Source organism: Chenopodium album, chromosome 25 (assembly GCF_948465745.1).
Source record: "Chenopodium album chromosome 25, dcCheAlbu1.1, whole genome shotgun sequence".
In the NCBI taxonomy this organism is placed as follows: domain Eukaryota; kingdom Viridiplantae; phylum Streptophyta; class Magnoliopsida; order Caryophyllales; family Amaranthaceae; genus Chenopodium; species Chenopodium album.
The window spans coordinates 8,606,670-8,617,887 of record NC_137858.1 but is presented as its reverse complement, the minus strand read 5'-3'; the positions used below and the strand labels follow the sequence as shown (position 1 = coordinate 8,617,887).

Sequence of the window (11,218 nt, the reverse complement as noted above, 5' to 3'; positions counted from 1 at the left end):
GAAGATATATTTAAACTAATTAATTAATGTTGCTGTGTTATGTTTGTGGGATTATTATTGTGGTGTATAAGCCAAACTCTTAATTAGGCTTAGAATAATCGTATTATCGCAGCCATATGACATATGATATGATATGATATCGTATTGTATGTGATGTTTACTTTTTACCTGTTGGACTAATGATAATATTGTGTTTGTTTTAGAATACTTTGTGATCTTGTTGGTTGGTGTTCATATATTTCAAATCTGTGATTATGCTTTGCTTATTTTACTTTCATTATTTAAAATGGCAACACTTTGTACAGCTTTGGTTTTTTTGCTATGCTATACTAATAGTTATTCTTTTTATTAGTGATAAAACTAAAATTTAAAATGACTTTAATAAGACTTGACATGATCGTATATCCTTTTTGCCAAGTAGAAGTATATGATTCTATTGTAGCGTAGAAAAAACGAGGCAAACAAAGTAATCATCCCCTTTTGAATAGGTGAGAGTGTGAATACTTCAAATGGTTAGAGTTTTCCTTTCGATTTTAGGAAATTCTGAATAGATTCTCCGTTCTCGTCCTTTGCGGCTTTTTAAACACCAAAATAATACGGAGTAATAATAATAATTATTATTATAATACATTGTAAATCACAAAATTGTAAACAAAATGTAAAGTTGTTACGGAGTAGCATAAAATTCACAAAAGGAATAGTCAATGAACTTGGGCCCTACCTCAAAATATCTCTCCTAAAATGCAACTAAACGCATGATTGAATCATGTGAAGAAATGAATGCCAACAATTTGGTGGGGGTGTTTGTTAGAAGTATAAAAAGCAGATCAGATCCGAACTGAACCGGAATATATTCGATTTAGATTTGGACTCGCGTGGATATAACAATTTAGTATGACTTAACTTTAAAAATTTATTCGATCTGATTATATCAGACCCGATTCAATCATTCGAATTGACACCCTTAGTGTTTGTGCATGAAATTGTTGAAAAGTTACACAAATTTTTTATATATGATTGGTCACACAATGTGATTGTGGTTACTCAGTTAGAGATTATTCGGTCATTTAGAAATTACTCCATTAGTTAGGATGTACTTAACTAGTGTTTGGTATGTGTCAGCTAGTTCCACGATAAAGCCTGAAAGTGGAAAGGATGGTGAGTCAATCAAAGTCACAATGATCACTCCTCCTCCGTCCATATTATTCGTACGCCTTATCCACTCCTTCCCAACGAAAACGAAATTAAAGTTCATACTTGTGGAGTGGAGTTTATCTCCCAAGCTTGCTTTGGGCTGGGATTCCCTACAACTGTATGGAATCTTGGAAAGAGATTTGGTTGTTGACCCTTCTTGTACAACTTGTTTATCGATTACTCCTTTTGTCCTAAATTGAATATTGCCCCTTCCGTTTTATAATAATTTTCTTATAAGGAATCTAGCACTATGTATTAGGCTCGAAAATCTTCTAAATTACTCTTAGGGCCTGTTCTCTTACGTTGAAATTCAGTTTATTTCAATTCAGTTCAGTTCAGTTCCTAATTTTCTTCTCTTATAAAATATTCATTTCAGTTCAGTTCAGCTCAGCTGAGTTCAGTCAATGAGAACAGGCCCTTAATATATAACCCTTATATAGTCAATCGTGTTTGATTTGTGTCAATGAGTATTTAATTAACATTACATTATTATTTAATTTACTAATAAGCAATTAAAGATATATGTACAAATTATTGAAAAGATTGGAGTTAATGCATACCAATTGTGCAAACTTAACTAAAACTGCGTGAAGCCTGCACCATCTGTACTAGTAAAAAAACATAGCAAGAGAAAAATGAGAATTATCATTAAGATGAAAGGATGACAGACTAATAATAATCACATCTATTGGCTTAATGCAGTTATCTTAAGGCAGGTCTTCCATCACTCTGGATTTTTCTTGAGGTTTCCCGAGAACTTACCCATCATCGATCTCAGTGAATATAATGAAAATATCATGAAGATAGCAGGAACGACAGACTAGTGAATTAGTGATCATATTTATTGGCTCGTTGCAGTTATCCCGAGGAAGGTCTTCCATCACCATCACTCTGTTGATCTCCTTGAGGTCCCCCCGAGAACATTCCCATCATTGATCGGAGAGTCCTATTTAAATCCTCGGGTGTTTGCTCATTAAAGTCGAAACTGAAGCTTGTGCTTCCAGCATTTATTTCTGGGCCATCAACCCCAGCATTATTACCTCCTTGTGGTTGGTCTTGAGAGCCTTGTCCATGAGGACCTTGTCCAGCCATATTCATGAACATACTAGCAAAATTAGAGAGCGGATTAGTAGGTCCGCTTTCATGGTTTTGCTCAGCAGACCTGCTCTGAGATTCCTGCCCCTGAAATGTACCCCCAGCCATATTCATGAACATACTAGCAATATTTGAGGGAATAGCATTGCTATCAAAGTTTGTTGATGCAAATGGAAATTGTGTCTCCTGATGAACTTCTGCGGGCCTGCCTTGCCCATTCTGGTTGTGAGATGCATTTCCAGCAATATTAGTGAACATGCTCGCAAAATTGCCAGGAATAGTACCAGCATCAAATGAAACGGATGCAAAGGGTGGTGGGACGGCTTGGTTTCCTGATGATCCAGTAGAATGGTTCCTTGAATCCTGGGAAGAATGAGAGCATTATAACTACTAAAAATGCCACATGTCAACTATTACTTGTAAATCATAGAGCAAATTAAGACCCTCTCTCAAATTCTATAGCTAAAGTCTACAACGAAGAATGTAAAAGCTTTAGGTTAGGCAAGATGATAACTATTCAACTTTTAAGCCATGTTTGCTAAAGATTTGGTTTTCTCCACTCATGTCTCTAGGGCAATAACAATCTAGAGAGCTTGGTTCTTAAAAAAATCAACTCAAAAACTTTTATTATAAATGCAAAGAAGAAACTAGAAGGCAGGTTCTCTCAGTTTTGAATTTACTCTCTAGTTTTTCACCACTGCAACTCAGACTCCGGAAAAAACAGACAATGGTTGCTTTTTATAGGACAAAGGGAAAGAGAGAGGAAGATAAAATCATGTTAGTCGCGCACTAAAAATACTTGATATTGGAAAAGCTAGAGAATTACCTGATAACGACGTCTTTGCTCCTGTTCTTCATTCAATTTCTGCTCTGCCACCTACAAACAACAATGACAATTTAAGAAACTGGAACAAGTGCGACACTAAGAGAGAAAGATTTATCTATGTACAAACCCGAAGATTTTCTTTGACAGCATCATTATTTGGATCCAATTCCAATGCTGCAACGGTGAGAAGATGGAAAAAGTGAGATCAAACTATCAATAGCATTAACTCTTTCAATAAATGTAGAAAGACAAGCTGATCATCTTTCGATTTCCTTTTTTTTTTCCTTTATCTGTTTTTACTTTAGGATGTCTAGTAAGATGGGGAGGGCTATGGTGGTAGACAACTCTACATATTTCTTTGCCAAGGGATAAGTTTGACAATGCTTCTTGCAGAAACAGAGGTAAACTAGGGGATTGTGCTATTATCCAATTAGGTACTTCAAAGTGTGTTCACCAAAACATATAAAAGGTAAAATAACTTAAGGGTTAATAACTTATGACCGTAATATTTGCATTTTGCACAACTCAACTAAGATCACGCAGGAATCTTTAAAACTGAAAGTACACAGTTCCTTAATTATGAAATTTGAGTAAACAACTAGAGACAGGTACCATACTGACCTCTTTTGTAGCCTCTATTGATTGCATCACTATATTTTCCTTGTGCATAATATGCAAGACCCAACCGACTGTATGCCTTACTATAATTTGGGTCAATTTCAATGGATTTGAGGCAATCTTTAACAGCTTCGTTGTATTTGTGCATCTGAGTATAAGCAGCTGCTCTGGGTGAATAAAAACAGGATAAAGTGCATAAAACAAATTACTTACGGTGAAGTTAACCAAATATAATCACCAAACACTGTAACGTAGACAATTTCAATTGATTTTATAGATGAAATATAAATCAACATCTGGAATGAGAGAAGGATTTGACATTTGCACCAAAAAAAAAAAAAAAAAAAAAAAAACCTAAACAAAAAGCCTCACCATATGATAAATGATGCAACTCAGTATCCAACAATAATAAGTGGCCAAGTAGAAGCTTTTCTTTCTTTTCTTGTTTTATCAAATTTATAGTGCCAATTTGCCAAATAGAAGCAATTAATGCAAAAGAAAAGGTATAAAAAAAATAAAAAATAAAAAATAAAAAAAAAATAAAGAAGAAGAAGAAGTTATCTAGACCACCTTTCTTACTCGAGTTAATACCAATAAGAAAGAAAAGAAAGGTGGTCTGGATAGCTTCATTTTTGGTAATATTCCCTAACCACAGGACTTAACCAGACCCCAGCGCTGTGGTTAGTGCACGTGCTGCTTCCAATAAATCAATAATACTCCCTCCATCCCCTTTTGATAGTCCCTTATGGACAAATTATAGTCCCAAAATGTTCACCCCATTTGCTTTTTCCAACAACCATTAATATTAATTTTTTACCAAAATTTCCTCCAATTTGCAACAATACTTGTGCAAATTTAAATTTCCCAAGTAAATTTTGTTTTCCCATGTACTTTTATTACTTTCCTCTCTACTTTTTTGCATACCCAATGTCAATTTACTTTTTCAATGTAATTTTACTATTCTTATTTATGTTTATTAATTCCCGTGAAAAATGCCCATAAGGGACTATCAAAAGGGGACGGAGGGAGTAGTATCTAATCAATGGTTGATGGTGACGGAGAGGTTAGTTTCTAAGGCTATTGTCCGTGAATCAGCAACTCATATACAAATTTATCGGTCAAAGTAGCAATAGATATTGTATCAAAGCAAAAAACATCAAGTTTCCAATTCCAATGTCCCAACCTAACCATAACCACCAAAGCTACCAGCTCTAGTGTTTAATGCAACAGGCAGCACATTTGCACCAAGACGGCTAGGTATGCTGATACAGAAGGATCATCATAACTCATAAGCGACAAGAAAGGCTAGTCCTTTATACAGTTACTACTGAAAGAAGTTCAAGGTTACATGTATAGCAGAAAGCTAACTGATAGGTACAAGCGGGTTCGACACACAGCAACAGTAGAAAGAATGGTTTAAATGGAAGTTTGGGAGGCATGGTCACAGATTTGGTTAACCCAAGCAACAGATAGAGAGACGACTCATTTAGTTGCTATTAATAAACATGGAAAAAATTATGGAACATCACATCAAGTTAAAAACTGAAGAAGCCTTTAATTAAAAGCAAAACTGAGATAACATGGAGGGAAAAAACACTTGTAGAAATCTGTGAATTTACCTGTTACAGTAGTACACTGCATTTTCACAAAGAGCAATAGCGCAAGTATACCGCTCAATAGCATCTGAGTATTCATTAGATTGCACAGCTTTGTTACCTAACACAGAGTAAGACATGCAATATATGAGAGAGAGTTGATACTGAAATGCGAAAAATAATTAAATTGAGACTAGAAAGGTGCATATACAAGCACATAAAATCCTGGAATGCAACACAGTGCCTTATAGATGGCAATAAGTCCAATGATTGATACGATAACTGAGGATTACCTAATGTTTTTAGAGCATCAGCCAAGTTTTTACGATCAAATTTCTTACACCCAGATCTTTCCATCTCCTGCATACAGTGAAACTTCCTATGTCAAGCAAAGATCTCCAATAATATAATCTAAACAATTGTGTTAAGTAAATAGCGTATGCATAGTTTACAACCACACTGATATAAAAGCACACCACGGAAGAATCTAACCAAAAAAAAATGTTTAAATGTCAAATTCTAACCTGAAAACAGCTTGTTATTTGTACTTCTGTTCAACTTTTTTTTTTATTATTATTTTTTAATCTTCCAGCACTTTACTGAGACAGGTCTACACGCAAAGCAAACTCTGACTACCTCATACACATAACCTTGGATCCACACACGTTGACATAATTTTTTATATAATAAGCACCCTTACTCAGTTACTCCCACCTTAATAAAGACCAAAGCAATGATTAAAGAAGTACCAACAATAAAACTTTCTTTTCTAAACACTCAGGTGCTTTGACAATCAAACTTTAAATACGCCGAAAGCATTCAGTAAGGACATGCAATATATAATTCAAATAATATATTACCAGCCCTTTAATCAGTGATCACCTTTTTCTTACACCCACCCGCCTTTTTCCACACAATACTTGGTCAACGAATTTGATTCAATTCTTAAATGGATAGATACAAATAAATGCATGAACATTGAGCAACACCCAAAGTGACCCATCAAACCCCCAAAATGCCACCTCTCATGGTGCAAAAATCAGTGGCTTATAACATTCTCCAAAAGACGTACACGCATATTGATGCTTACTCTTCTGATGAGAAAATGGTATATAAATTAAAAACTTGTCAAAAGATGCATACATTGATAGCATCGTGAAACATGCTTGTAGCTCTATCTAGCAATACATGATCATCATCTCCATTTGGTGTTGTCCTGAAGAATCGGATTTTTTCTAAAGCATCAAAAAATTGCCCAAAAAGTTCATCTTTAGATACCCCTGCAAAGGCAATTATCTATCAAAACAACAGTGATAAATTAACCTAGAATATTTGGGAACTTGTCAAACTCAAAAGAAGTGGAGTTTGGCAGCATAGAGAAAAGTACAGCATAATTACATTGTCGAGGAAACAATTGCAGTCAAAATGTTCACATTCACATGTTGAGAGTCATTTCATAATCAATCAAAGTTCTCTCTATATAAAATAAAAGGCTTCAATGTAATATCTTACTTTTTCCTTTCTAAAAGGCGTTCCTATACAATTTTATGTGCCATGAGGCACTCTTTCATTCAAAGGATCTATCATTTCATGTAATCTACACTATAAAACAACTTTCTTACGTATCTTGATATATTCATAAACTTTGATTCAACGAGTCTTTCAGTTTATGTAATCTTCTATACTGTATGTAAACAATTGTTACTAAGCAAGTTTATGTTTATAAAATTTATAACTTTACAACATGCAAGATTCAAAACCGCACTCTAAAGTTTAAACAATATAGTCATGACCACTAGACTAAACCATATTGCAAGTCATCCTTTCCAAATGAATGATAGATAAATGAAATAAAAATAATAATATATCATGTCATTCATGCATTAGAGTATAAATGTTATTCATGTGATAACTCAGAGCATTGCCAAGGCCCAAAAACTAGCTATTAACGAAATAAATAAGAAACTTTATTAAAGAGGGGACACAAATGCAAGATTCCTTCATACATAAATAAGACATGTCAGAAAGATAGAGGAACAAGTCCTACTCTTATCCTAACTAGATATATCATAACAGAAAAGGTTGCAAGTCTCTTACCATATCACACTTACATGCAGAATGAAATGCACAGAAATCTGTAACCCATATAATCTAGAAATCAAATCCTCCCCAAGTAGCAACTAAAAGTGTATCAACAACTTTAAAGTGGTGCTTTCAAAAAAAAAAAAAACAACTTTAAAGTGGAACTAAATTTTGAACACAAGATACCAAAAGTAGGATTATAGGATATCCAAAACAAAGGTACTAAAAATGGAATTTTGCAAAACCTCATATACCCATTATGGAAATTCTCCTTAAATAATAGGGATTGCATTACAATGACTACATACACAGTTACCCACATAGCTTTGTCAGGGAAAGACAGATTTAATATCCTAAAGAAACAAAAACACCATGACAGAATATTCAGGAGGTTATAAAATATATACCTGTATCACTGCTTTCCCTCGCTTCAACATTACCCTACCAGACAAAAATGAAATCTCAAGGTTAACTTATATAGGAAACATAATATCATTTTTCTCACCAAAAAAAGGGGAGGGTGGGGGTATTAAACAAATCATAAAAATCAACCATAGTAGAACATGACTGAACGGACAAGGAATTGTTATTTTCTAGAAGTAATGAATGAGCAGAAACCTGATTTTTGGATGTTCCTGAAACATCACCAGTAGCATGATTTTCCGCAGATGGTCCAGGTTGGGCCTCCTCGCTACGGCTGATTCTGACTTCACTTTCAGTATCTCTTTCCCGAGAACTGAAAATGTTTAACAATAAATTAGGTTCTGGTTGCTCACTCTCAGGCAGTTGATGAAGTCTGAATACTTCTGTCAAGCAATCTTTGGCAACTTCAAGACCTTCAAGATCAACTCCAGGGGCGGGTTCAACTGTCAAGGGATATAAAAATTGAATAAGTTATTGATAAGTACATGAATTTCACACCAGGAGTACAGGCAGAAGGGTTTGAGACTAGAAATTTTATATCAACCTATCAATGTGCTTGGATGACAGGATAATTAATTATATACAAGTCATATATGATGTTTGATAATATTCTTGTGCAGCAGGCGCTTGTCTGTTAATCATTAAAAACCCAAAAGAGTATACTCATTCAAGGGCTTTCGGGAACCCCTAAGTCAAGCCAACCTCAATCTCCACACAAATACATAGATAAATATGAAGCAAGCATGTCAAAAAAATTACGGCACAAAGTGTATGACAGTATGTAGCATAGAAACTTGTCACCAACTCCTATAAAAGCAAAATTGATTTAAAAGAGAAGATATCTTGATTCAAGCTGTGATGCCATTAAGTAATCAAAACATTTAATTGCCTTTTTCCCGGCAAGGAAATGTAAAGACAAATAATTTATAAACAATACTCTACAAGGATGTATGGAAAAATCTTGTAAAAAGGCTTTTTCAACCCCTCCCCTTCCAAGACTAGGAAGAGGATAATCAAAATTCAAGAGGGGTACACTTAAGAGAGTATTGACATATTTACGGTGCTAAATGCAACAAACAACAGGTCTATAGCTAGCTTTTACAAAATACAACAAAAATTAACAAATAAAAAAAACCCTTCAACATCTCCAATCTTTACAATTGCATATCACCCTCCTGGCACCGCCTCGACCCTGTCCATTAATCACCATCCCCAACCAAACCACCACTTGTCTAGCTGACCTCCATTGCCACCCATCACCATCTTCAGCCCAGCACTCAGCTCCATTTGGGTATTTGAACTCTTGAATCCTTCTGATACTCAATTATACCCATCTGTGGTACTGTAGTAAAGCCTTACCCCAACTCATAACCTACAAAAAAAACTACCTTTAATTTCAACTATCTTTCCTGAAAACTCCCAATAAGATCAGTAGCAAACCTCACTCTATACTAACCCCCAGCCATGGCTAGCTTTTCAAAAAGCCGCCGAGGCGCCGGGTGAAGAACATCTGAAATACAGTCATATTGTTAAAAAGGTCACCCCCCCCCCCTCCCAAAAAATTATAGCAATAGAGAGTGATTGCAAGATTCAAATGCATAATTTTCAAAACCCAAGTGCTGATTTTTATTCATAATCCAACAACAATGAAAATCAACAACAGATTCACAGCAGAAAATACATCAACGACCTAGGAAAACTCAATGACAAGTAACAAAAATGAATGAAGCAAGAAATTATAAAACAACATTAATCTCTAAAATTGGAAAAAGCGTAAACAAAACAAAGACAAAGAGAGAGAGAAGTTTACCAGAATCGAGAAAATCCAAGAAAGCACGGGTAATACGGCGAGAGATGGGAGCATCAGTCCTCAAATTCGCCATGATGGGGAAGACTTGGAGAAGTGGGTTGATGATGATGATGATTAATTGTCGGAAAATTTATGAGAGATTGGATTGCAAAAGGTGAAACTATTCTAGGCTTCTTCTTAAAAATCAAAACTTTAATTTTAATCAACGTCAATATACAAGTTTAATGAGTTAATACAAGTTTGAGGGACTAACGTTTCCCAAAAGTTGCACAAAAGGGACTCAAGTTTCACGAGTTGCAGTTAGGGTACTCAACCCACTATTGTAGGTTAACAATCAGATTGCAAAGGTCAATGACCGGTTAATTCCTATTTTCCTTTTAAAAAAATAAAAAAAATCCACTCAGCTGTACTTTGGGAAGTGAAAAGCCATCATTACACTGACAATGGCACGATTTTTGGAAAGGTTAATGCCTTTTTATACACTCTCTCTCACCCCATTGGCTTCCTCATTACTTAGCTCCTTCCATTTTCAGATAAATACAGAGAATTTCATTCCAAAAAAAAAAAAACTCGAACTTCCTCTTCCAAAAAATCGCCATTAATGTGGGAGTGTGACTGTCAATCTTCCGCCAAAAAAGCAAAGTTGGCTGAGCTTCAATCTACTCAAGGTATATTCCCTTTTTTTGTCTTCACCTTCATAATTTCGCCATTAATGTTGTTGTATGCTTTTTCTGTTTTTTTTTGGGCGAATTTCGTTTGAAAGTGATTTTTCTTGTTTCAATTATCATGATCTTGTATTTTGTTTGCGTAATTCTGTTGTTGTGGGTGATTATCAAAATTGAATTGTGTTGTTGTTGGGTAGAATTTCTTGAGAATTATTTCTAGGTTTTTGGCTTACTAAAACAGAGTAGGATTTGCCATGGAAATTACCTTGTCTAATTCCATTAATTTACCTAGGTATGGATGCTCTTTCCGATGCCCACCCAATTTTCAGCAACCCCGATTTGCTTGTGGTCCATGTCTTCTCCAAGCTGGACTGGGGTAGTCGGGATAAAGTGAAGAAGGTCTGCAGGAGATGGCGTTTGTGGTGGAAGACCCGCCACCTTGCCCGACTCGAGCCCTTTTTTGGTCCTAGGGCCTCTGTCAACGACTGGATCCTCAACGACCTCATCTACAATGATGGCCGTGACTTTCATGTCTGGATCAACAATGACATGACAGTCTATTTTGATGGCTTCCCTCTGCTCTTCAAGGAGGATGTGTAGGCTGTTGTTGTTAGGTTGGGTGGGGGATATGTGCAGCTAGATGGTTTTTGGGGTTAGGAGCTGCTAGATTTAAGCTTGTTCTTATTTATTTTTTTTTTTTATGTTTAAAGATGTGAATTGTAGGAGTGCATTGTCATGGTTAAGTAGGTTTTTGTTGTTAAAGTGACAAATCATTATAATCTTTTGGGATTTGTCACTACCATGACAATGCTTAGGGTGAAATGGATGGCTTGGCTTGATTGTATAGCCATTTTGTGATGGAACAAATTAAATGTATATGTATGAATGAAGCCACTCCTTTTAATTAATT

General features: G+C 35.3%; 1 protein-coding gene across 1 annotated transcript; it reads right to left on the bottom strand.

The window, feature by feature from the left end:
* Positions 1–1,818: 1,818 nt before the first annotated feature.
* LOC145615110 (uncharacterized) lies at positions 1,819–9,812 on the bottom strand. The gene is made up of 10 exons (XM_081670187.1): positions 9,644–9,812; positions 8,029–8,276; positions 7,818–7,851; positions 6,472–6,608; positions 5,622–5,688; positions 5,353–5,449; positions 3,737–3,900; positions 3,243–3,289; positions 3,116–3,166; positions 1,819–2,652 (listed from the first exon to the last, which is right to left on the bottom strand). Exons 1-10 carry the CDS (start codon positions 9,714–9,716, stop codon positions 2,053–2,055), a joined length of 1,518 nt encoding a protein of 505 aa, XP_081526313.1. The 5' UTR covers positions 9,717–9,812; the 3' UTR covers positions 1,819–2,052.
* Positions 9,813–11,218: the final 1,406 nt, after the last annotated feature.

Excerpts from the sequence above, each read along its gene's own strand:
- LOC145615110 (XM_081670187.1), bottom strand. The coding sequence starts at position 9,716 with ATGGCGAATTTGAGGACTGATGCTCCCATCTCTCGCCGTATTACCCGT. Across the intron at positions 8,277-9,643 it reads CTTGGATTTTCTCGATTCTG|TTGAACCCGCCCCTGGAGTT; the intron begins GTAAACTTCTCT and ends ATCCCTTGACAG. Across the intron at positions 5,450-5,621 it reads TGATGCTCTAAAAACATTAG|GTAACAAAGCTGTGCAATCT; the intron begins GTAATCCTCAGT and ends ACTCTGTGTTAG.